Source organism: Plectropomus leopardus, chromosome 15 (genome assembly GCF_026936395.1).
Source record: "Plectropomus leopardus strain MGB_pleo_1.0 chromosome 15, ASM2693639v1, whole genome shotgun sequence".
Lineage (NCBI taxonomy): Eukaryota > Metazoa > Chordata > Actinopteri > Perciformes > Serranidae > Plectropomus > Plectropomus leopardus.
The window spans coordinates 17,017,084-17,044,858 of record NC_142190.1 but is presented as its reverse complement, the minus strand read 5'-3'; the positions used below and the strand labels follow the sequence as shown (position 1 = coordinate 17,044,858).

The window sequence follows — 27,775 nt, the reverse complement described above, 5'->3', positions numbered from 1 at the left end:
CTAATAATATGTCACTGAGTGCTAGTTTCAAAAATTATACTAAAGATAATTTCATTTGTTTACGAAAACTATGCAGTGTTCAACAAAAAACAGTATGCAAAACATGTGGGTTGAATGTCACAGATGGAGACACACCAATTTCCAACTTCTTTCGACATTTGAAGTTGCACATAAAAACTCCAATAATAATAACATAGTGAGCTCATGTTTCGCTGACATCATGACTCTCTTTTAATAAGGCATTACATTTGGTGAAGAGCACATTATGAATTCTTTGGCACTCAAAACTCAAAGTTTAGCACTTGAGATTTGCCATGACTTATGACTTGGGACTTGAGTGCAAAGGCTTTAGACTTACTTGTGACTTGCAGAACGATGACTTGGTCCCGCCTCTGCATATATGAAGCTTCATTTACAACACTGCTTCAACCTTTGCTTATCACAGTTAACAATTACCTGTTAATAAACACTGAAGACAAGTTGTTACAAGACGCTGGTCACTTAACATAGTTTTGGATCACAACTTCCAATGGGCATAACTTTTTTAGGATGTCTTTAGATCTATGATTACTGTCATCTGACTGAACAGGGAAAGTACTGTTTAAATGGGGAAAATACTGTTCTGATTTGATTTTCTAATGATGCCTTTAGGTTATAATGCATCTTATTGATTGTGTTAAGAGGACATTCATCCCACGAGGTTTTCAAAATACTGTCAGGAGATACTGAAATTGAGGATATTTTAAGTTGTGATGATGAATACAATATAAAATATACTTGCATTGTGTTTTAAAACACCACTTTATTCACTGATACTTAATCATTCCTGAAAAATGTATCATATTAAATTTTGTTTAGAGAAGGTCTGTAATTTTAAGAGTACATTGGACATTGTTTCTCAGACTGTTTAGTTTTCCAAAGGACATTTTTAATGCTGTAAGAGGCATAAAACAAAATTTGTTTCACTTTTATTGTACTTGGCTGGAGGAAGAAATCTCAGAGACAGATATCTTAAAACCTCAGCAGATAAAACAACATCCACATTGATACCACTGGGTTTAATGAGAAACTCTGTTTGTGATTTGAATGAGCTGACCTTTCAACCATGCCTTTTACCTGTGGTCGGACACTTATAAAAGCAAATGGGCAGACGACTGTGTGTGTGTGTGTGTGTCTGTGCACACATGCATGTGTGTACAACATGTACCTCTGCTCGGTACCAGTGACTCTTGAGGCAAAAGTTTAATCCTGGGTTGTGTTTTGTTTGACATAGGTCAAGAACATGTTAAACCTGACCTTTAGCCTCTATTACCTACCAGCACATCATGCGAATGTACATTAATCAACGAATATTCACATGAAGTTGTCTCTGCAGCAGCACATTCATTAAAACTAGTGTAACCTACTATGCATACAGAACGAGGTGTATTACACAACCACAGTAACATACTTTTCCGCATGAATTCCCAGTTGTACATACATGCACATGAAGCACCACATGTCCAGTGTTTTTATTATTATTTATCGGTAAATAGGATCGCCCATCATTACCCGGTATTAAAAACTCACAGTGTTCCCTGTGATGTTTTGAGAACAGTGTGGTTTTCTCAGGCCCTGGGGAGCTCCGGCCTCTCTCCAGCCACGCTAGCCCTTAATGAGACATCCGCATGCACAGGACACACACTGCTCCTTCTAATCGAATGACTTGCATGGAGGGCCATACCTCCCCCCCCAGCCGCTTTTCCTTCTTTCTTCTTCTGGCCTGTTGGTTTGCGTCTGCCCATCTTTGTTTCTTTTCTTGCAGTTGGAACAGCATGGGTGTCTGCGCCTGTCTGCACATTCCGGACAGTCCACTTCTTCTTGTCCTCTTCTTTACCCCATATTAACTCTGCTGAACAGATAACTTAGATTAGCCGTTGTTCTGGTCCACTGAGGTGCCATCAGGGAAAATGAATTTCCAAATGAAGGCCTTGTCCGGTGAAGGTGACAAACAGAATTGTAAAAGGTTTTATAGTCACTAAGGTCACACGTCAATACTCAAGTAGGCCCTTTAAATGCATAAAAAGTAGAGAGTTTTTGAACTATTCTTAAAGATTATAACTGAACCAGCAGTCTGTTTATTGAGAACATTGTTGTGCCTCTTATTTTCAGTTCCAGTTTGTCTTTGTATTTTATATACATGAAACGATTAGTTGATTAAGGTTAGTCGATCAACAGAAAATCAAATCACAGCAATTTAGATAATCAGTAAACTGAAAAATGCAAAACATTTACAGGTCCCAGTTTCTCACATATTAGGATGTGCTCAAGGGTTGAGGTTGCTTTTTAAAAAGTTAATAAAAGCACACACATGCAGGCAACAAAATGTAACTGCTGGAAAAGAAATCATTTAAGAAGAGAAAAAAGAATACACAGTAGTAATTATATTAAATATTTATGAGAACATAATCTAGTGTGCAGACTGTTTATTTCTTCTTTAGGTTTCATTTCAACATCGACAGGGACAAATTTGAAAAAGGTGGTTAGGAGTCCTCTGCCAAGAAAATCTGAGCATCAAACACTTTAGTTCCTCCATTCCGGTGGTTTTTTAATGCATCATTTTATAGTGGAAATGTCTTTAAAGGGGTACACCACCTAAATTTAGAATTCCAATATGTTATTTCCATCCAGGGAAAGTTCAGTCAATATTTGTGAACAAGAGATACTCTCTCTCACAGTCAAAAACCAGAAAAGTAACTCTCAAACTTGTGATGTCACCATGTATAGTCTGGAGCTGCTCCAATGTACATGAATAGGAGCCTGATTTTGAGGACCCACAAAATGTTTTTTTTTTTAAATACCCAAATGATTTTTATTCTGTTATAGTGTTCTCAGGTCTGAAACAGAAATTTGTTCCCATATACGTAGAAAATTTCCCTGTGTGCTCTCAGTGTCACCTAGAACATCTTTCCTACTTGATTGTTTTTGGAGCAGCTCCAACTTGATAACTGATGGCATCACAAATTTGAGTTTTAGCTGTCTAGTTTTGGGATTTGGGAGACATTTGTTTGTGTATACAAAAATATTTTTGGACTTTCTTAGACCTTAGGAATAACATGAATGATTTTTGAAAATGGGCATAGTTCTCGTTTAATTTTGTCACAATAAAAGTCCTCTGCTACTTTAACCCTTTAAAACCTGGAGCAACATTACTTTTCTTGTACTGCTCTCAGGCACCTTTCATAAGAGTTTAACCATTTAAATACTGGTGCAATTTCTTTCAAAAACATGGCTAATGAGGCAATGAGTAATTCTGCAGAAAACAACCCACAAATTGCAATACATTAGCAGATTCAGAATTTTTTTAAAAAAAGCTAAGGAAAATGTACAGCGAAAAAAGAAAAAAAAAATAGGGAAAAACTTTATTTATAATTATCATAGTTGAATAATTAAAATTATGTCACAGACTTATTTTAATTTTTAAGCATTTCTCCTGGTCATTTCCACTTTTTAAAACTAATTTTCTTCCACTCTTTTGTGAAAAATATGCTAATTTTGGGTCATTTCTTGGCCCTTGCATTAACCCTGCAATCTACACCGCTGGGTTTGCTGCTTTCTGTGTTCTGCATCCTTTTAAAAGTATTATCATTCAAAAAACTTGTAAAAGAAAGAAATAAGGTTTAGGCTGCAAGTTTTAGGAGTGCTGCTGGCTGCCAGCCTGCCCTTTAACCCCTCACTATTTGCTGTAGATAAAAACCCCAAAAAAGCCACTGTGCCCTATTTTAGCTCCCCATTTATACCTCTTCTTTGTTAAGAGCAGAGAAAGATCTGGTCCGAGGGTGATTAATGTCCTTGATGTCTAAGTGCTCAAGGCAGTTTTGTTAGGAGGTTGTTTTTCCCTTGACAGGACTCATCCCGAACTGGCTGTGCTTCCTCAGCAGCTCCTTGTATGTTTCTCATTGTCGGCGTGAATCTCAGATCATGTATTTCTTCTCACTATAAAATCTGACAAGTTGATCTTACTTAAAATAATCTTGGAAACTGATTGCCGTGAAAAAGTAAAGTAAATGTAATTCTAAATATTCATTTATGTGTCCACCATATCAAAGTGTTAAGTTTACTTGACACATTAGATGTATTTACTTGATTTTGCAAAGTTGTTGCAACTTAACAATGGCATGTGAAATTACCGTGTTCCCTGAATTTTAGCAACTGCAGTAAACCAAGGCAGTCTGATTTAACTTGAACATGACAAAGAGGATTTTGCTGATGATGGAATTAGGAAATCTGTAAGTTCTGTAAGCATGTGTAAAAATATACAAATATGACGGACTAGTTTGCAGCTGGCTCAATACAGATCTGTAGCACAGTATACTTGGTTTACTGAAGATGCTAAAATTTAGAAAGATTGATTCAATTAAACTTGTCATTTGCAAGCTGCGACAACTTCACAATATTAAGTAAATAACATTTTTTTTAACTAAACTTAATAAGTTATGAAGGTAACATCAGTTAAGTTACACTTACTTACATTTTTAAGGCAATTGATTTCCTATATTTTTTTCTACATTAAATCAACTTTCAGATTTTTCCTGAAAAGAACTCTGGATGAGTGATACTGAAATGATAATACTGGGTGTTAAAACAAACCGGTTTCATATGTCTGTCTTACATAACCATTTACAGTTTGTGTATAAGCATTGTCTGCTTTGCAGCAGATTCTGCTGATCATGGCCTAAAACTATTTCATTTGTGATACATTTCAGTAGTCCATCTCTGAGGTGGGTTTTTTTTCTTTTTCTTTTTAAAAGATTGCTCCATAGTTGAGGATACAACTATGAAGTAGGCTTTGGATTCTAACAGGCTAATCGTGATTACATGCTTTCCTTTGGGGAAGAATAGACCCCTCCTCGTAGCTCAGAACCTCATTTGACCCTTCAGAGATTCCTCAAAAGGAACATGAACTCTGCGCACTCAAAGCTATAAGGGGATTTGTAGGCTACTAACCACCCTTGGTATGGTGGTTAGAGAGGCTGTAGCAGAACATTTAAATTACTACCTATAGCTGGCTCTTCAATCCCATTATGCCGTGAGGTTTAGCAGTGGCCTACGGAGACAGATTCCCCAGCACAGAGTTTCAGTAGGGAAAGGGGCGTTCACCGGCAAGTGTCAAACTAACAGCTGCGTCAAAACCCCAAAGTTTATAACAAGAGAACAGGAAGCTGAGCGATCTCCCTATTAAAGGTTCGCTTTAAAAATGAAAACAATTTTATGTCTCACCGGTCTGCAACCTCTGTAAATCTACAGTCAGTAATTCAGCATATGCTTTCTGGTTATGCAATAAACTGTATACATATTGGAAGAACATTTTTTGCTGTTTCTTTGAGGCTTTTGGGAAACTGATCCATTTATAGCTATCCTGGGAGAGATTCCCTCCTTATTCTTTGCCGGTAGATACAAAAAATGGCTGTTTTGTTTAGAATGGTAATTGCTAAGAGGTTTTACATATGTGGAAGATGGACTCTCTTCCTATATGATTTATGGTTAAATGAAATGGCAAAAACATTATATCTGGAGAGCCTGAGATTCTGCGTTAAAGAATACCTGGAACCCCTTACTGAATTTTTTTTGTATGACAAAGACTAATATGGTAATATTTTCAGATAAAGCACCTCCTTGCTGTGTATGACCTATTACTCCCTTTCTGTATGCATAATCTCTTTTGTATTCTTTTTTTAAACAACACGTTGTACAAATCACTCTGACTGTGGCCACTGTGCCTGTTGCCTTTTTACACAATTGACTATCAAATCTTACTACACAGATTGGCACTAAGCTGGTTTAATAATACTTATCAGATCGTTCTCAGTTTGTTCAAATTAATGACCAACCCTTCCAGCATACTGAAGTCTTTAGCTTCATATGTGCTTCCCTTAGGCAATACTATTAGAAATCACTCTGTAAATTTCCACTGGTATATATATATATCAACCTCTGTTATGGAAAAGTATGGTGGTAAATTTCTCCGCTTTAAACTGTTCATTTTCAATATGTATGTATGTCATTTGTAACAGCACAGCTTTTATTCTGAAATGCCAAGCCGGATGTGCCATACTTGTTTCACTTAGCTTCACACCGCTTCACTAACTGTCCGCCCTGCCCTGCCTGAGTTTGCAGTTGAGTGCGCCACGGCTGTATTATATAACTTTAATGTACTCACGGGTTTAATGGCGCAAGAGCAGAATATCGCCTCGCAGATCTGTGGATTAATTACGGAATTGTCCTGAATTTGCGAACGAGCGACCTATCGATTACTTTTTTTCCACCCCAGCTACCGGCGACGTGCGTTAAAAGTTACCGACAGATCGGCGAAACGGCGCACACGGTGGATCTCGCCAGCTCCTGCTAGGTCAACGGCGTTGTTGACTTTACTTATAAAATAGTTGCTACTGCGGACGATGTTTTTCTGCCGTGTGGGCAGAGAGGCGGCAACAGATCCAGCTGACATTTCACCACGCAACGTTACGGCAAAGAAGGGGCTCTATTGACTGTGTGGACATCGCGTTATTTCACACATTTTTTTTCCTCCAACTTGGACAAACGGGAGATGACCTAACCTGGTGTAGCGCATCCTTCTTTCACCACAGGTACGCTTTGCTTCTAATGCCCCCACTTGTCTTGTTATTTGGCTGGGGAAATATGGTGAGGGGCTGGTTGTTTCCTCGAGGTAGGCCGACGAGGCGCGTCGCTGGTGCTGCGTGGAGGGTGCACTGACACTGTCAGTCGTGCACCGTGCCAACCACTGACAGTATCACCACGACAGCTCACAGGGGCAGTTTTTTTGCGTGTGAGAAGAAGAAAATGTTGCACAAACTTCAACGGATCGGCAGCTTATCAGCGGCTCCGGCTGTAGGCGTGTGATCAGTGCAATTTCCCATCGCAGCCAACAGGTTGCACTAATGCTGTAATGATGTGGTGCGCTTATCTGTAGGAAAAGTACAGAGCAGCAAGTCAGGAAACCTCAAACTTTTTTTCTTTAAAACTTTAATAGACGTTCATTGTCTCCTCTAAAATGCATTAAACCAGCAACTTTAATTAGAGATGACTGTGCCCCATTAGTCTGAATGCAGTATCGATTACAGTACAGAACCATCTATACTGTACTGTGGGCGGGGAAAAGTGGAGAAACCTATGACCAAAACAAAATCTGTCCAGTTCTTCACCAGGGAGTACGATCAAAATAAATAATTGTTCCATTTTCTTGTCAACCCACGTCAATTCCTAGAAGCAGCAGATATGTGCAAATGAAGTGCTGTAAACCACTGTCTATACCGCACTGTATACCTTATGTGTGCTGTATGTCGTCGTGTCTTCAAGGAAGAATGTCACGACCGCTGCTTGAGGCAATAAACAGACATAATAGAGTCAATCGGTTGCATGGCATCGGTCAGATATTTACAGAAAAGTATCTTTTACCGCTCAGCAATGCGCTATTTCAAGTTTTTTGTTTTTTTTTTTTTAAATTTACATTTATTGCATATAATGTAGTTGAGAATGCTCTGAGCGATGCAGGCCGGTTTTGCAATATTTAGTCAGAGGCACTGACTTTTAAACACAGTAATTGCCGCAAGTGACAGCTTGCCTGGTTCGTTCTTTTCTGCCCCTTCAGATATGGCAGCTATCGTTGTTAATGATCAACAGTTGAATACTGCAGAATCCTCACTTGCACAGAGAGCTTTTGTTTTGCGGCGGCTGCTGCCCCCAGATTTGACTTGATTTTTTTTCTTTAATTGTACTTTAATTTACATTTCAAATTTTGCAAATGAAGTTTCGACTCAATTGTTCATTTGCGCTGCCTTGCAAACGGAGATTGACAGTTATTTGGTGACTGCTGCAAATGCCCAGAGGCCCACAGTGGGTTAATCTCTTTTGACAGATGTATGTTGCTGCACACATGCTCGGCTGTATGTGGGACTGTCAGTGGCACTGCCTTTAACACGAGTTATGCCTGGGCTTGTTTTCCAAGTCCTGATGTTTGAGTTGAGTGGAGGGTACATTTCAAACAAAAAACATGGACATTATAGTCAGTTATGTTATGTAATGGTTCTGCCCCCCCTTCCCCCCGTCTACTGATTTTTCTCAGCATTGTTTGTGCCATTTGAACCTCTGCCATATTGCTCCAGTGTGGGTGTGAGAGGCAGAAATGGCCTGTTTGATACAACTGCTGTCACTTCTACAGAAATAAAAATAAACAAATAAATTTGGAGAACAGTGTGGGCAGAGTAATAATAGCAGACATGAGCCTTGCACTGGCAGATGCTTTTAAACTGTGGCATAACACCGTTTTAATGCAGATCTCACTTTTTAAAGATAAATAAATTACTAAGTTCTCTATTTTTCTGTTTTCTGTTTTTATAGCCTAACTTTGTCTCCTCTCTCTTTCTCTCTCTCTGTGTTGTGCACTCTGTGGCTCACCCTCGCTGTCCTGTCAGGATAAAGAAATGGATCAGGGTGGACTGAAGCGTAACGGTAATCGAGACGACAGCCTGACATTTGGGGAGACGGGACCTGGACTAGGCAGAGATATGGGTGACACGGCTGGTTCACTGCTCCAGACTGCAACGCACCTGAGACCTGGTTCTCTTCCCCTGCCCACAGTGGCCCCAAGTGGACCGGGTGGAACCAAAGACCAGGGGGACCTTGGAGGCCTCTTTGAGTCCCCTCAACATCATGTCCTGTGCAAGGGCTCGGACATTGAGGAGGGTAAAATAATTAGAATGCAGAAACAACACCAGGATATTGGTGCATTCACCATGGAAGACAACTTGCCGTTGTTGAAACAGAGTATGTCCGATGTCGAGCGGACGTCCCCCTCCGTCATTAGCACCTCCGTCTCCTCAATCCTGGTAAACCTCCCTCTGCCTGACCTTTTTCCCCAGCCCATCAAGCAGGAGGGGAATTTTTCTCTGGATAAAGACCTGGTATCTTACAGCGGACACACAGTTGCTGGCCAGTGTGATTTGGATGGCAACAGCGGTCGCTTAATCGAGGATACCGAGATTTGGCAAGACCTGGACCTTCCGAATTCTCTGCCAGAAATCAGCGTTTTTGAGTTGGATTCAGAAGTGGCACACTTGGATAACATCCTACACAACAGCAGTGGTGGTGTTGGTGGTCCTGTCGGCGGCATGCTAAAGGAAACAAAGCCTCCTGTGGGTAACGGAGTAAACTGTACCAATGTGAACGGCACGGACCAGCAGCAACACCCTATGCAGCATCAGCACCAGCAGCACCATCTTCTACAGCACCAGCAACATCAGCTTCACCATCAACAGCAGCCTACATCACTGCTCTCCAGTGTTATGATCAAGGAGGAGAAGGATCCCGACGACTCCTTCATCCACATCCGTACTCCTGGTGTGGTCAAGCAGGAGAAACAAGACGGCGATGGATTCTGCCAGTCGCAGTGTCTCCAGAGCAGCATGAGCTCTCTCCATGGAGGAGGCACCATGTCCTCACCTATGGGCGTTGGTGCAGGACCTAGCTACCACTACAGAGCCAACCCGTCCTCCACAATGGGCCTACAAGAGCAGAAGCCTTTTGGCATGTATTCAAACATGCCTCTCGCTGGGGAGAGCTGGACCAGGGGGAATAGATTTGGAGAGTCGTCCGGGTTACAGAGGGCAGACGATGGACTTCCCTCAGCCTTGGCTGCTTTTTCTGTCAGCTTCTCCAGGTACGTCTCATGGAATTATTTTATCCCTCTTTGTTTACTTTTGGCTCTGTGGCAGATTTGGTGTTTGCTTTCATACTTAGTGTGCTTGCCTTTTTGTGCTCAGAGGCAAGGCTTTAAAATGTGTTAGGCACATGGTCCAAAGAGGAGTTGATGATTATTCTTGCTATACGGTAGTCTTAGCTGTGGTCATTTTTTTGTAGTAGGGACCTTGATATACACTTAGTGACCTGCTGTTCTGTCTTTTAAAAATCTGTCAGATATTCAGCACAAAAGCTATTTGCAGTATGACCCCGTATAAGGATAAACACATTGGATTTGGCTTTCGATGTGACTTGTTGTTGATAGCTTCAATTATGAGTGTAAATTTTAGCAGGGAAGTAATTCTATGAACATGCATTTGATTTAAAAATGTGAGAATAAACAGCGAGAGAGTGCAAATTATTTTCTCCTCCAAAAAAATAAAGAAAATCTCTTTTTGCACTTCGGCTCCTGCAACCACAGAAAATATCTGGTTCTAAGTTGATGCTCCCGAAATCAAATCAAGCTCAGTGGTGTATTAGGGCACTTCAGTTCCCTGCAGGACACTCTGAGTGTGCATTTTGGAAAATGACATTTGATGCATTTCACAGCAGTTCAGCCTGAGTCTTCCAGAGTGATTCTTGCACAAAAGAAACATCAATTCAAGAAGAAAAGAGTGCTCATGTGTTTGTATGTTTGTGACTTTTTTTTTCTTTTAGAGAGAAATGCTAGCATCCTGGGGGTGGAAGGCATTTGTTGCTCACCACCTCCAATAGACAGACACAGCAGGACACACATTCCTACAATTGCTCCATGTCTCATCACATTTTCGGAAATCCATGACCAATCAAACATAGGACTATATTCTCCTTTGTCTACATGAATATCATCGGAGTAGAAAGATTTGCAGAAAGGTGATGAATTAGTTGCCAGGTTACAATGAGGCAGGAGGGAAAAGAAATCCTGTTGAATAAGGAAGTGAAGTTAATTAGTTGAGACGGTGATAGTCACCCTGAAGAGACAGTTAATAGACAATGCAGAAATATTTCCTATCTTGTGTGTATTGCAGCTTTGGTGATTCTAGAATCTTTAAAACTTTTTCTTCATTTTTGTGGTTGCTCAAAATCAGATAATGAAAATCAATATTTTTTTGGGCACTGTTGTGAAATTGTTCTCATGCATAATAACTCAGCATAATTTGACCATGATCCGCCCTCTGGTACTTTTCCAAAATTGTGCTGCAGCACAGTGCTGCTTATAAAGATATCCCAGAGTTACGCAAATGAGTCATTCTAACAGGAAATGACTCATTGAGAGAAATTGATATGTGGACTTCTGAGAATACATCGTGGACACATTTAATGTGAGGGAAGTTATTATTTAAGGTGCCACAGGGTGAGAATGAGAAGTGTCTCGCGTCTCATGTCAGCTTAAATCTGATCGCTGAACTGACAGTGAGTGGACCTTTGAGAGTGAGAGATTTATTTGCTGTTTTATGAGCTCCTTTGTGACTACGGCTTGAATGGTCAGATCACAAGATGTGTTTGATTAATGAGGGGTCATAATGCGAGTCAGTACTGCTCTTCTGAAAGAGCCATTGAGGTGTTTGGCTCAGGCTGCTCTGTAAACAAGTTAAAGATGAACATGGGTGTCAGCCTCTGTTATCTCCCTGCTGCCACACTGATACGCTCCTGGGTTGTTGTGTTAATCAAATTTAAACTGTGGAAAAGTCTTGGTGTCGTGGTTCATAAATCCAAACTGTTTGTTTTTCATTATTTTCTTCTGTAATTGACTATAGTGGACTTGATAGCTACCATAAACACTGATACAAAAAAAAAAGCTTTGTAGAAATTCAAAGATGGCATCCCAGTCAACTGCCATTTCATTAAGTCTTTTAAAATTTCTAGTCAAGCTGATGTGGCAACACGTGTTTTCTCACTTCTTAATTCATTCAAACAACAAACAGTGTTGTTTTTAAATAACAAAGCCTCGTAATGCCAAGAATCTGTGCCACAGTGCTTGTGTACCCGAACTACTCTCTGGTATGTTGATTCTCGTTGCACCAGCACGGTGTGTGTTGTCATACTGTGTTCCTGTGAAGCAGGGCACTCTGCACTCTGCAAGATCTTAACAGTGCTGTGCAAAAACAAGGTAACACACAAACAAATTACAAAAACAAACTGACTTACCAATGAGCCAACAAAAAATGTGGTATGACAATGATTAAGTAATCAAATTTCTTACATTAATATAGTGCACATATGATGAAAATGATCAGATTGATCGAAATGATTGTTTTCATTTCATTTGTTCTTGAATCAAAGATTGCAAATACATTTTCTTTCTTTTGATTAATTGATCAAAAGACCAATTGTTTCTGCTCTATCTGAAACTAAATGTGTGTTTGACCAAAAAAATATTATCTGTCATTCTTATTCAATGTCAAATTGATGATGGCATCAGACTAGAAGGTGTCGTGCCATTGAATTTTGGTCACCCAATGCCACAACATAAAATCAACAAAATATCAATGCATATTGACATTAACGGCCAGCTGGGCTGTAGACACAGTACTGTTGTTTCACTGGGAATTGCATTTCTTGCACAGGAGATGTACACAATATAGTGTAATTCAATATAATATAACAAACTATAACATTGGAATACACTGCTGTATGGAATATGCAGTAGGTAAGCTGACAAATTTATATTTTACTGCAGTGTTGTTGCATTATTTCATTTGATGCTGAGTGGACCCCAAAGTTAGAATGACTATAGAAAAGTGACTGGCTGCCTGGTTACCACCTGAGTTAATATGGCAACCATATACTCAAATGTAAATCATGAAGCCCACCTAGCTTTTCTGTGGAAATTTTCAGTGCAGTTGGAACACGATTTGGCTTATTCACGTTGCTTGGCTCAAGCCTCTCGTTATGTAACTGATAATCAAATGAACAAATGTTGTTGCTTCACGCACAGGGTGAAATGAGGCCCCTGAAACATTGTTTAAGATTCATTAGTTAAGATATGCATCATGATACTTCTTCCATAAAGTGGATTTTTTTCAACTTGTGCTTCATTTTTTTTCTATGCTGCATTATTTTTTTGCATACAGTAGATTGCTTTGTAAAATACTACGCCTACGAATCTTTTCATCTTATATGTGTGAGTCATACTGACACAGACGAAAAATGGTTTAAAAGTTGATGTAGACTCTTCTCTGTTGCTGTGCTGCATGTGTCAGTGTGGGCCAGAGCAAGACAGACTGTGTCTGTCTGTGTGTATGTGTGTGTGTGTATATACACACACAAGGATGCTGGAAGGCCACGTGTACAGATCTGCTGTGCTGCTGCTTCTCTCTGCTTAAACTGTCACTCATCCACTTTATTCTTCTCACCTTCTCAACCCTAATGGGCCCCTCAGAGCTCTCCATATTTCACACAGGCATGCAAAAGCTGTACACACGAAGATGTCATACAAACACACACACCATTATGTTAGAAGTGTGCTGTAGATCCTGGATATCAAAAGGAACGCTGACCACAAATGCATCTTTTTTTAAATATGAAAATTGTGCATTCATTTGAAGTGCAGTAAAATTAGTGTTGTATGCAAAATGCATCATTTTGCTAATGCATCATAAAATAGTGTTCTGCTAGACTGGGGTTAGCCGATGCTTCATAAAGCTGTGGTGGTTCAGTGGACTGTTTGCTGCTCTTCAAATAACTTTTAGCATATATTTAAAAAAAAAAAAAAAAAAAAGCCCATCAGTTTTTTTACGGTTATTTTTCCCTGTCTGTTGTTTGATGCTCTTCTGCTGCAATAAACAGCCAGCCTAACTCAATGTTGCCAACTCTAAAACGAAATAAATAAATCAGACAGGTAAGGAAAGAATCTAAGCACATGAGCTTCCATGTTTTGCAACAATGCTCAGCATGCAAAGTGTAAAATGTCATCTATTTTTAGATTTGGTAAACAACAACATTTTTCAGATATTTATGTGGCATTTTATTCCAAAACAAAAGGTTTACCATTTGTGAAACAAACAAACGAACAAACAAAAAACATAAATTGGGAAAATATTACTTTATACTTAACTGCAACTTACAGCTCCTACAGGCCAATCACAGTGTAAGACTTAGCTGGCCTTCCCCTTCTCGATACAAGCCTCACAACAAAGTGGGTAGTCTGCTGACAGTTTCAGAGACAAATTTAAAGTAATAGAGGGGAGACTTTATGCAGCAAAAATGGCCGGATTTTCATGAAACTTAGTGGCAGGGTGTATAAGCCAAGGAAGATTTTGGCGCACATCACAGGGCAGATCATGAGTTTGAGTGAGACGAAGGCAGCTGCTCAGAGGAAGAGAGATTTTGCATGGTCAGGCTCCTAAATTATGTTATCATCTGCCCTCTGCTTAGAATTAGGCGAATTTATTGCTCACAGCAACTTTATACAACACAGTCTCTGGCTTTTATTTGATATCAAATGTCAGCAAAAAATTGCACATTTCTGATCTGTCCTGAGAATAGTTTGCACGCATTATCAGGCGTTAGCTCACATGGCTAACTTGGCTTGTTTATAATATTACCAGAAGTTGTTGAAGTACCTGTAGTTGCCTAACAGTTTATATGAAGAAAAAAAAAGAATAGTTGAATATTTGTTTTGAAAAGCCTGAGGCATATATATATATATATATATATATATATATATATATATATATATATATATATATATATATATATATATATATATATATAAATGATGTTACTTTAGAGAGAGGACTTTTGGCCTTAGTGGAGGTCTGTGTTCTGCAAGTGCCCCTCTAAATTGTGTTATTTTACTTTTATGTCCTATAAAGTGAAACAAAAAAAAAACAAGAAAAACCTTGTTCATTATTGTTCGTAAAGTTTCACATGATAAGTAATTCTGCTTTTGCTATTTTTTTAACATGCCATACATATACACTATATAAGCTGCGTACAGGGAATTTCAAGTCCTAGTGTAAGTGTCCTCATTATAGTCACTTCACAACAGGCAGGTAAAACAAACTTAAACCAAACTAGGTCAGTCTCTGTTGACTCAATTTCCTGGATTTGTAATCTCTAAGATTATGCCAACCTCAATCCACATTGTTTCTGTTCCTGTTGCTTAATAGGCTTACTGATAGCCATTGCTGTATGCAGGGCTACAATCCACTGCTTTTTGCCTTTTTCTGCATCTTATTGTTTAATACCACATCCTATTTTGTTTTGTGTGTCCAACAACACTCACTTACCATTTTGCTCTAACGATTAGCAGGACAGGGTTTTGATGTTCATGTGGGACACAAACAGTGTCCGAAATAACTTTTTGCAGTAGAGACTCTAGGTATAGTTTTTTATTACATGACTATTTTGGTACAAATATTTACCCGCCAGTGTGGTGGATAGCCTTCCAAGATTTACTCAAACGGAAAATCCGTCTGCATTTGGCGCTTGGTGGGTGTTAATTTCGGAGCCTGGACACAAACATCCATGCAACATGTTGAGTGTGTGATGTTACACCTCACATTACTCTGCATGGAGCAGTACTAATGCTGTTAATGTATATCCTTGAGTGAAGAAGTCTCTCTCTGAAGCCTAACAAATCTTTACAAACTGTGTTAGAATCCTTTGATGCCCCGCAAAGACTCGTTTAAAGTTCAATTTTTAAAGACAGTATCTCTAATTTGGTTGTCATTGTGCAACAGAAAGATCACCCTGATATAATAGCAATATTCTCTTTCTCAAAAAGGCTTTATATATGCAGTCTAAACAGCCTTACAGCAGAAATGGCAGATCTGATCATTATCCAAGGCTTGTTTTCCAACAAGATGCTCTTTCATTCACTCTATCTCATTACTCTTCTTCCCTCTGTCTGTCTAACTTGTTCTCTCCCTACTGTACTGACTCTTTCATGTAGACTTCAGCTGAGGTCACTGTGGTGCAGAGAGCCAAAGGAGGTCTGGGCTTCTTAGCAGCCAAGCTGATTCTTTTTAAAGGCTGTTTTGTGGCTGCTGGTATGTTTATAGGGGTGTTAGGTGTCATGACATATCCAAGGCCTGTATGACAGGCCACAAGACAGACTTAACCTATTTTTTCAAGACAAAGCTCTTCTTTTTAATCTCTGCAAATGATGGAAAGAAATACAAAGGCAAGTAAAAGAGACCCTGTCAATAGTATGCATCTGGCTCTAAAATAAGTAAGATTTTTGCAAAGCTTTTTTTTTCAGAAAAGTGCTAAATAATATCAGTTAAATTGTGATGCTGCAGTTTGTAATGTTTTAAGAAATATTCCTTTTACTTAAATTATCTTTTCTTCATAGTGTGTTTCAAAACACACTTCCAAAAATGACTACAGTTCACAACAAACTCATAACAAGTTGAATATACATTACTTGGTCTATAATGTGTACAGGGCATTAGTTGAATGTCATATATGTTTAATGTAAAAGATCAATCTTGACCTTGGAGAGAGTAGCTTTGTTCTTTCTAAGTCAAAGTCCACAAGTTTCTTAATGATAACGAGCGTCTATAACATTAAATCATATACGCTGATTTTAAAAAGCCAAATCAAAACTAAGTGTAATTTACTCTACACTTCTTGATTTTGTGCAACAGTGTCCCTCTTTTAGACCAAGAGAAGAGAAAACTGTTTCTTAAACTTCCCGTTCTCCCAGCACTGTGTTCTTTCAATGGCATATTGATTATTCTTCTTTGAAAATTCTGTATATTTTGCCCCAGTGTAGTAGCCAGTGTTGCCACTTACAAACATTTGTGCTTAGATTTAGTTAAATACTGTATTGTTTCCACACACGCATCTGCTCTAAGTAATGTATACACAATACACCCACATACTGTGCACTATGAACAGACAAACATATGCACTGACAAATGCCTCATTGCACATCATGTGATGGCTGTGGATAGTTGGCGCTGAAGGGCATTTCTTGGTGTAGATTTCCATTACTCAGAATAGAGTACGATATCCTTGGATAACTCCAATGGGATTCTTTCTAAACTCATCCTTGTCTAATAAATTATGTTATGGCCATGAGCACTATGCTTTAAAGTTCCTTCAAGTGCATGTCTGTCCCTATGTCATAAATTCGATGGCTTACAGTGTAACCAAGCTCATTTTGCAGCAGTTGGGCCAGAAATTGAATAAAGGCAACAACCGTGTCAGTTTGTGAGGGTCAGCAGTCTTTTTCGAATGCTTCTCCAGCTATGTTCCCATAAAGCTCGGTGGGCTAACTGTTTGCGTGTGTCAGGCGTGAGCATTAATAGCCTTGACTGACCTGACTCACTGTACTTCTTAAACAGAGGATTGTGCATGTTATATTTGGCAACAGCTCTATCCGGAAACGGGAAGTGTGGTGTCTAGCAGCTAGAATGGCTCAGACTGCTGCCCCCTTTGCTCCCTGTGGAGATGAATGGCGAAGTGCCGTTCCAGGTACATAAAAAAAGTAATGATTATTACATTATTGCTTTTATTATTTTGTAGGTTTTCTCAGAAATTGTGTGATTTGCATGTTAACTAGTAATCACAAAAGTACTGTACAGCTCTAATTATTAATTTTATTAGGGTCCATTGCATCCTGTGGCAGCTATATTTATCTTTTACTTTGTGGTCAGTGTGTTATAAGTGTTGCCTTTCCTGAAAAGTCATAATGTGTATTACTGAAGCCATGTGACCAAGTGGCTTTGAGGAATTCTTATTGGATATAAACAACATTTTTTTGAAAATCAGAAAAATCCCAAATAAGTCAAAAGCAACAACTCTCCACAATCAACGTTGTTCAAGAAACAAAACAAAAAAGCAACAAAAACAAAAAAGCTGTGGGAAATTTGCATAAACTAGATGCCATGCATCTCATATCAGGGTTTTCCCCAGGAAACTGGTTAGTGGAGGTGGTTAGCTGTGCCCCCACCACAAACACTAAAAACAGAAAAAAACCAAAAAGCTTTATTCCCCAACCTTGTCTCCGGCATGCACAAAATTTGCAGATGCTGATGCATTTCTTAGAATCAATTCAGACCACAATATATGTAATAATCTCACTTAATTATTAAACATGGCTACACTAAGTGATATAACACCTCTTGTCCTCTGAAGGTAAACATTATCTTTTATAAAAGTAGGGCTCGACAATATATCATTATTATAGCGATATTGTGATATGAGACTAGATATCATCTTGGATTTTGGATATTGTATTATAGCATAAGAGCTGTCTTTTTCTGGTTTTAAAGGCTGCAGTAAAGTGATGATATTTTTTTTTACCAGATTGTTCTAGCTGTTCTATTATTTGCTTCTCCCCACTTTATATCCACATTACTGATGATTACCAAAAATCTCATTGTGTAAATACTTTGTGGAAGCAGCCAATCATCAATCCAGTGTTATAGCTGCTATATTGCTATTGAGGTATTTTGTCAAAAATATTGTGCTATGTGATTTCCTCCATATCACCCAGACCTATAAAAGCGTAATAATTTCTTATCCTGTCTTTGCTGTGATGCACTGCATGAATCTCTTCATCTGTCAGTGGTTAATTCAGATGAATCTGGTGCTAGAAATCAGGACAATAAGTCATGGATAAAAAAAATTAAAAAAAATTATATCTGTGATTTTTTCAATTGTAATACTGACATTTTAAATAACAACTTTTTATGTGGTAAAAGTTGCATGGAAACAATTTACAATTCAAATCCAGCCTACCCTTTTATGTTTTTAATTAAATTATTCAGATTGATCATTATCCCAAATTCCTCCCGCTAATAGATTTTTTTCTCCTTCTCTTACTGTGATGAATGTTTTCCACTTCCTGTGTTGTTTGAGCAGATTTAGAAATAAGCATGAAAGCGCCTCCTGCAGGAAAACAAACAGTGAAAAAAGAATTTTGTTGGTGTTCTGTTTCATTGCAAGGCCTGTAAAGTTTGATGTGTCATGACTTGTTCTCTGATCGATGAATCAAGTTGGTGGAATTTCCTGCCTCCGCTGCTTTTCCATGATTGCCTGTTACTGTATAAACCCTCAGAGCAGTTTGGGCACAAAGCCATTCCGTATTTTTCTTTACTGCATCTGCTTTTCTGTGTCTGTGTGCTCGCTAAATTGCGAGATATTTTGTTGGTCTGCTTGCGTCGTGCATCCTGTCTGAGTGAATGTGGGTTGTCGTCATCTAACAGATGCGATCATCTTTAAACCCTCCTTCCCGAGTCAGTAAGGAGGGGAATGCCCTTAATCTGTTGAAGGAATCCACACGTCCCTTGCCTTCAGGAGGTTTCTGATTGGGTAAAAGGAGTCTGGGTGTTGCCTGGGTGTGATTGCTAAGGTTTAGGGATCACTGTTAGTTCATCTATTTATCTTCTCCACAAACAAAAGAAGGATACTTTAAAAGGGAATTTGGAATATGTCATTTTTGTCTGCATTTTACCATTTGTCATGGTAAAATCCAGTGCAAAATGCAACTCTTATCATTTATAAAAAATATTTTAGGATCTCTGATAAAGGCTGTCATGACATTTTATTGACTTAATGAACTGTTTATTAGATATGATTCAGCACAAATAGGGCTTTTAAATTAGGTTAAGTTGCTCCTCCACTGGGTTATTTTGCAAGAGACAGGAATAAGGAGTTTTCCCTCCACCTGATCAGTGTCAGCAGGGTGGCAGAGTAACCAGGGAGACTGTCAACAGGAGGCTACAGGTTCAGACCCTTCTGGCAGCCAGCGAGCATCCAGCCTGCTGAAGTGTGAGCAACTTGATGAATCCCTTCAGTCCCAGAGCTGCAGTACTTTTGATTTGCTGACGGTCATTTAGTTCCAGCTAATGTACAATGTGACTGACCTGCCAGCTCTTGAAGCCTGGAGATTATATGAGGTTATACTTGTTTGTGTTTAGAATTACTCATCATCCTGCAGTGCAACAAGTACTTCCTTCCTCAATGCCTTTTTTTTTTTTTCAAAGATGGGGTTATAAAAGGTGTTTTTCGAACTCCAAGTTTGACTCTACAAAGTTTGCGACGCTTTTCATTTTGAATTTTTAAACACGTTTGTAACTTAAAGTTAGAATTTTGAAGATTTTAATTTTAATACATTTTTAAATTACAACCTACTGCAGAATGAGGTAACAAAGCCCTTGAATTTGCAAAAATCAAAAGCACTGCACAGTCATTAATAACCCATTGTCACACACACACACACACACCATATTACACATACATATATGTGCATACATACACAAGCAATTTCTATGCTGTGGTAACCTTTTTATCTCACCAGCTGCAGGCTTCATAAAATGAGCAGAATATAAATAAGTTCACCAGTTCACCTGGTTTTGAGCCTTAATGCAAAATATGCTTTCTGCACGAACACTGAATTGTGATGAAGAAATGTTTTGATCTTTTACCCTTCACATGGGTTTCTCCCATAGATGTACAATAATACCGAGATACTGGATATTAAGGGATTGATGTCTAAAGCATGGTTCTCTACTTTTTCCACCCATCTGCATCCGCAAAGTTGATGTGCATGGACGGGCGAAAACTTACCACACTGGCCCTGGCAAAGGGGCTTGACCAATTGTGGGATGTCACTCTGACTGTGCAAACTTTGCATGAAGCAATTACCACTGACTGTCATAGGTGTCACCAAAGAAAACAAAAAGATATCTCCAAGATTGAAACTTTAAATTAGCTTATTTATGACTCTGCAACACATGATGGAGCACCAGAGCACACATTTCAATCACTCAGTGACCACTAGTAGCTATTTATTATACACTTATGAAATATTTGTCATTGAGCCGCCTTATAGAGCTTTGTCAGCTGTTGTACAATGCTTGTCTCTGAAGACTCTGGCAGTTATGGCTGTCCTTTTCAGTTGTGAATGCTAATGATGTGAAAGTAGGTGGATTGCTACGCTGCCAAGTTTAGCGGAATAAATTCCTCGGGGGAAATCACTCGTGTAATGTATTTAATTTTTGTAATGTTAGACAGAAATGTATTGCATTTTTATATGCCTGTGGGTGTGTAGATATGCATTCTTGTACACACATAAAAAATAACTCCAGCTTGCATTTGTAAGCATTACTGCTGCATGTGTACAGCTAGCTGTATTGTAAGCTGTCACCAGACAATGCAGAGGACCTTGTGCCATAGATGGGTCAATGATTTACCTGATCAAGGTTGCTGTGCATGTGGAGGCAAACATTCAACCCCCGAAGCTGTGGTTTAGACTTACACCTTGTGTAATCCTATGATCCCTGCCAGCTGGTTTGAGAGAAAACTTGATAATGGCCTCATTTTGCCTTTGTCAAAACACCATTAATGAGATTCAGTACGGGTCCAGCCTTTATAGTCGTAGGTGACCCACTTCTTGTTGTATGTTTGCTGAGCCACTGGAGCGCTCTTAAATCAAGCTCCATCTACAAATTGAAATACACTGCTATTTAAAGCTGATGACAGCGTCTGTTCAGCTTTGCAGACCAGGTAGTAAACTGTCAGAGTTTTCAACAGTGCTGACAGTAGTTACATATCACCAGTGGTGGAATGTAACCAAGGACATTTACTCAAGTACTGTGCTTAAGTATTTTTTTTGGCACTTGTACTTTACTTGAGTATTAACATTTTACGTCACTTTTTTAAAAAGTGTCCCAAAAATAATTATTAAGTCACAATGTTATCCCCTTCAGGATGACCCTGAATATGACCATTAACAATGTTGAAATGCATTCGATTTTAATGTACTGCGCTAGAGACAGTTAACAAGAAAATCTGCTCAAATTACATTATAACTTACATACATTTGTAATAATTTAAGGATTGTCAGAAAAAAATATTTATAAACTTAGTAGGTTAGCTAAAATAGTCCTGTTCAGAATGACTTCATATGTTAAAGTAAAGGTAAATTCACCCCAAAATACAGTTATGTGTTGATTTTGAAAATTTGTGATAAACTGAATGATTAGGCTTTCATTTATGTCTTGAGATTTTTAAGCTAAAAAAAACTCTTTAAAACATTCCTTGATTGGCTGTAAAAGCATTGTGGCAAAGCTGTAAACAGTGTTGTTCTTCTGAAACCATCAAAGGTTGACTTTGTAAAGATATGTGGTCCGCACAAGACAAAAATGCGACAAATATTAGATGACATCATAGAATATGAAGCATTGCTATGACTTACCCAGCAGTATATGAAAGAGTTAAAATCTGAACACGTTTATTCATCTACAGCAGTAAAGTGCAACCTAGACGTCAATACAAAGTAAAATTGATTTAAAAATATAATATATAGTTAAATTACTGGAACATTGTACTGCACAGTGAGTACTTTTACTTTTAAAACTTAAAAAATGTATGGCACGTGATTTTACCAGCGATTTATTTTATTTTCAACACAATCCACCACATTTTGAAAGAAACATTCAGCATTTAAGGGCTGCCTCCTCTTAGTCAAACTGCAGAGGAAATATACATTAATATTTTTGGCCATTGTTAAGTTCAACAGTTCTGGAAAATTGTAATAATGTCTCTGGTGTTTGGCCGGCTTGAATTCGTCATGACTAAGGACCTGAATTATTCAACTAAATGTGCTTGTGCTGTACATCCTGTTAGGAGTTTGGTGAAAATATAACACTGCTTGTGACTGACGTCAGGGGTACATTTTGGTTTTCCGAAGTTGACACTGGGAAGCACTTGAGATGTTGTGGCTTGCTGTGAAAGCACATTCTCATTTTCACCAGCTTTTAATGTATCATTCTCCTCCTATGATTACATTACAGCGTCCGCTTGATTCTGCAGCTATGTAAATGGCAACAAAAGAAAGAACATTCTACAGTATTCATTCTATTCTACAGCACAGATCACAAAATGAAGATGGCATATAATTTAAGCAGAGCAAGGATGACTTTATTCTCATTAAAACAAATCTGATTGCTAACCTAAAAGACCAAGTGAAATTAAAAATATATGTTCACATTTTTTCCCTGTGTCCCTGTGTTAATTGATCATTTATTTCTTGTTACATGGCAAACACATATCAAAAATCCCATTTTTTTCTTTCTGCAAAACCATAAAAGTTCCAAATGTTTGACTACTCATCTGGCAAAGAATGTTCCAATCAAATGGGACTTTGGGCAACTAGCCAGCTACACTGATCACATAAAACTGCATTTCACCATTTGTGGGCTGCGGTAGCTAACAGAGCAATATTGAGAGACAAGAGGAGATCTGTGTTTGGATATCAGTGGGCAAAAACTTTGTTTTTATGTCCAAAATAATGTAGCTCTTTCTCTAAATTCTGAGTTGTTTTTTGGGTGTTTTTTTTTTACCCAGCAGCAGTTTATATCTCACGTGATGGATAATTGACCTGTCAATCTGTTCAGAGCTGATCAGGTCAGATGGACAGATGACAGGAGCAGCTGCTGCTGCTAGTGAATGCAATTTTTAAAACCAAGCAGAATGAATTGTTAAGTTAAACTGTCTACGTTCCGCTGCTCCATCTGTGCCCAGAGTACGCTCTGTGCTCCGCTCTCTGGTGTGATGAATAACTGAACTATATATATATGAATAGAAAATCTGTTTGTGGTTGCAGATGTGTGCAGAATGTGATTTAATTCCCTCTTATAATTGTGCTCTGCTCAAATATTCAGTTTCACTGGGATATTTGTTACAGTACCGAAGCTAAAGACACTATAAATTCAATATAACAGTGAAAGACAATGAAGTGCATAGTGAAACAGCTGCTTATTAAAAGAAGGCATTTTAAGATTTGTGATGCTCCATTTCTCTGTATGGGTGGTGTCGTGCTGGTCCAGCATACATTGGTATCAACGCTGCCAGAGGTAGAACAGACAGAGACTGTGTTTATTATCCTGACTAAGCAAGCAGCTGGTTGACAGGCTGGTTGGTGGCTGTGTTTATTGCTGAGCTGTGTCTGCGGAGGATGCGTGGGGTGAGCTGCAGGGGTGATACAAAGGTAGATCTGTCTTTCTTCTCTTTCTTTCTGTTCACTTTTTTGTTGTTCTCTTACCACCAGAGTTTGGATCAACTCAGTTTCAGTTGATTATTTAGAAAAGAAACATCAGTTTACCTAACAACACTAGGGTTCTTATTCTGTGCAACCTCATGCATTGATACGTTTACTGTAGAGATATTTACTTTTTTTTTAAGAGCTTTTCAGCCCCTGCATCGACTAAAGTGAAAGTAAACTGACCCCAGTCCTTCTTGCTACCTGGAGTCATGTATTTGTCTGGGAATATTGACCCGCCTCTCAGCCACCATGCGGTCATTCTTTAAAATAGAAGCCCCTCTATGTCTGGGGCTTGTCTATTTTCAGCACTGCTCGAGCTAAAGCCTAACTCCTATTTTTAAAGGCGCTTTAGCTTGTGACGATAATGCATTGCTGTGAGTTGCAGTATGCCATTTTTTCTCTTGCCAAAACACTGTTGAATATAGATATAGAGTGCTGGGAGAAGCAATGGGTCAGCAAGATTATTTTTATTGCTTTTGTATTGACATGAGATGGCCATAAGTCATGATCAGGGATAACACGTGACTTTTAGAGCTTGTGCTGCTTTTAGGTTGTTGTTAGGGTAAGAGTTTTCCCTGATAACCTACTGCACGCAGTGTAGCTGAGGTCAGATGTGTTGTTTTTCTAAGTGAGATAAACCATCATTGTGAAATGATTCTGTCAGGGCCTCTGTTTAATTGTAATTTTTACTCCAGCTCAGTTTCATTTAAATCATTCAGGACAAAATGTGAATGTCCATCTTGTCTTACTTAAGTCGCTGTCACAGATTTTTGCTGTCTTACATTGATGTGGCTTGAAGATGAGCTAATTTCAAATTAATTTTACATAGTACATTTGTTTATTACAAATTCCTTTTATTTTGTGATTAATTTGTGTGACATCAGAGTTACTTGAATAACAGGATGCATGGATGACAATGTCTGTAGGTTCATTGGTCCACCACTTTGACCTGGATTGAAATAACTCACTTCCTAGTGGATGGATTGCTGTAAAGTTTTGCCTGGTCTCCAGAGGATGTATCCAGACTTTGTTTTGCTCCACCTGCAGGTCAAAGTTTTTACTTTTCCAGTGCTATATTGCAAAATATTGTAAAGACATCCATTTCATCACTAAATATTTGACTTCCCATCATCCTCAGCTGTTCTTTTTGCTTAGTGCTAAGTAGCAGTTGCTACTATGCTAACTCGCTAATCTATGCTGGTTAACATTGGTGCCTGTTCAGTCCAGTGAGAATTTCTTGCCTAGCACGCATATGCCAAAAAAGTTTCTAAATTGCAGGTTTACTTCCAATGTATGTTGGGGTACGGTATACGCTTGTAGTGTTTCTCTAGCAGTGTCTTGAAGTGTCTTGTCAACAGGTGTGTTGACATGGTCTATGGGGAAAATACTTCTTGGGCTGCAGGATTTTTTTCCGCGCTGCAATACCATCACTGGCCACTGGGAAAAATTGAAAACAATTGGAAGCAAAGCTGAGCAGTATGCCTGGGGCACATCAGTGTGTTATCCTTGTTGTAATCATGTTAGCATGTTAACCTTCCCAGTTAGCTCGTTGACTTTAAAGGGGAACTCTACCTAAATTAAGCATTTCAATATGCTATTTAATTGGCCTAGGATCAAACTTGTTATGTCTTAGTGTGAAGTCTGAAGCTGCTTCGTAGGCAGTGAATGGTAGCCTGATTTTGTGGCCCCTCAGAATGTTTGCTTTCTATTTTATACCCAAATAAGCTTTATTCATAGTGTTATCACTTCAAAGATGTGTCCATAAACGCAAAACACCCCCCTGCTCTCAGTGACGACTAGAACATCTTTCCCAGTTCTTTCCTCAAATCTGTGTATGATGCTGTTTTGTACTTTTTATCCTATAACATCACAAATTTAGGCTCAAGCACTAAAGCTGTTGCATAAAGGAGAAAGTTGTTGATGTTTACTAATAAGACTGTCTTGGACCATGGGAATGACATGCACTTTGGATTTTGGAAATGGGCATAATTTCTCCTTTAAGTATAGCCTCAGTGAACCACTAGTGTGGGTGTAGGGTCTTGGTCTTGTTTAATGGTTTGCAGACAAAGATATGCTCCCATTATTGTGTGATGGGCTTTTGTCATTATTTTTGACATTTTACAAGCCCAGTATTTAATCTATGAATTGAAAAAGAACTATTAAATTAAATTAAATAAGGGTGATATTTGCATCAGCTCATACTGGTTCATACTGACTGAAGCTCTAAATGTCACCAACATTCTGCTCCAAAATGTAGGCAAATTATTTTAAGATTAGGGCCCCTTGTGCAAGAGTTAGCCTACATACCTGCCACATCCTTCATTTCCACCCTCGCCTGTAGAGTATTTTTGCTCCATGCTTGTTAAAAACTTTGGGGTGATTAACACAAGTGTTGGGCTGTGTGACCAACACCAGCCCACACACCTTCTTCCTTTTCCTCCAGACTCACTCTTCCCCTGATATCTCCTTTCTAAATATCTCTTTCGCCTCTTCAAGTATCTCTCTGCTTCATTGCTTTCGTTCTCTCTGCTCGGCCCAGATGTCGCACCATAAATCTTCCGTTGCCTGCGGTCAACAGTAGAGAACAGTATTCATGTCCCTGTCCATATCAGTCTACTTGTCTCAGTAATGTGGTAAATTGAAAGGTGGGCAAAAAGTGGTTAAAACAACCTTGGAAGAATTTGATGCTCTGCAGGAGGCCATGACAGCAGCAGGGATGTCATTCACCGGACAACCTTTATTTCTGTCAAACATGCTGAACAGGTTCACTGACTGCCTGCAATAAATCAGCTGCTTGACATTTACTGCAAAAGTAAAATATGGACAATTTACTTCCCCCACCCTCTTTGCTTTCTTCCCATTAATCTCACATGATAATAAGCAGAGGACAGGCTTGTGTGAGAGAAAGTTGTATTATAGAGGACTTTTAAGTAGGACAAAACTAAAAATGGGATTTTTGGGTCAGATACTGACACGCTGTAAAATCTGACAAGTTGATCTTAATTAAATTAATTGTGGAGAGCGATTGCTTTGAACAAGGAAAATAAGCATAACTATGTTAGTGTGCGGTTATGTTAAAGTTAGCTACATTTACTTAATTTTGTGAAGTTGTTGCATCTTAAAAATGACAAATGAAATTGCCTTGTTCTTTCTAAGTTTTAGTTACTTTATTAAACCAAGTTATTCTGGCTTAACTTGATCATGACAGAGAGGATTTTGCCAGTGATGAAGTTAGGAGATCTGTGAGTTTTACTTAACATATTTAAGAATATGCAAATATGACTGACTAGGTGGCAACCAGCAGAATACAGATATATAGGGCAGTAAACTTGGTTTACCGAAGTTGCTAACACTTGAATTAAGATTGTCATTTTTTAAGTTGCAACAATTCCACAATGTTAAGTAAGTATAACTACATTTTAAGTAAACTTCATCAGTTAAGTTACGTTATATTTACTTACATTTTTTGAGACAAGGGGTTTCTCAGATTTTTTTTAAGTGAAATTAACCTGTCAGACTTTTCAGTGCAGTGAAATGGCCTGATTTCCTTGTCAGTATTGTTTAAATTTGTTTTCATCTGTTTTAAATATGATATGGTTTATGTTGCCATTTATTGGTATAGCTGTGCTCAGACAAACAAACTGCAGTGGTGATGCAAAGTGTGTTTTATATGTGGTTTGAAGTAACATCTAACACGTAATCATGTAGCGCTGGACAACTGCAACAGGAAGAAGCACGCATCATTGTGGCCATCACTCCTCTCGCTAGATATGTCACCAGGTCTAAACTCAGACTTGGCCTTGAATAGCGACCTTGGTTTCTAAGTCACAGTGATTCAAATTATTCAATTACAACATGGCTTCAGTGCAACAACTCTTTGTCTTTCTGTCATCTGTCTCTTTATTGCTATCTTGTTTTCTCTCTTTTGAGAAAGGTATCCTGATTTGGACTGCAGCCCAGTGTTGTGAAGCCTTGGCACATCTCAGGCATCCAACA

General features: G+C 38.6%; 1 protein-coding gene and 1 long non-coding RNA gene across 3 annotated transcripts in view; one reads left to right on the top strand and one right to left on the bottom strand.

Moving 5' to 3' along the window:
* Window positions 1–207: 207 nt before the first annotated feature.
* LOC148187260 (uncharacterized) lies at window positions 208–5,984 on the bottom strand. Its single transcript, XR_015778907.1, has 2 exons — window positions 5,039–5,984; window positions 208–1,888 (listed from the first exon to the last, which is right to left on the bottom strand). It is a non-coding gene; the product is annotated as an uncharacterized LOC148187260 (long non-coding RNA).
* Window positions 5,985–6,147: 163 nt separating this feature from the next.
* Window positions 6,148–27,775, top strand: part of LOC121952564 (glucocorticoid receptor-like) — a 79,894-nt gene continuing 58,266 nt past the window's right edge. For both annotated transcript variants that reach the window (XM_042499329.2, XM_042499328.2), the window contains exons 1-2: window positions 6,148–6,626; window positions 8,472–9,715. In XM_042499329.2, coding sequence (XP_042355263.1) covers window positions 8,481–9,715 — 1,235 coding nt within the window. In that variant the 5' untranslated portion in view covers window positions 6,148–6,626; window positions 8,472–8,480. The remainder of the gene's footprint in view (window positions 6,627–8,471; window positions 9,716–27,775) is intronic.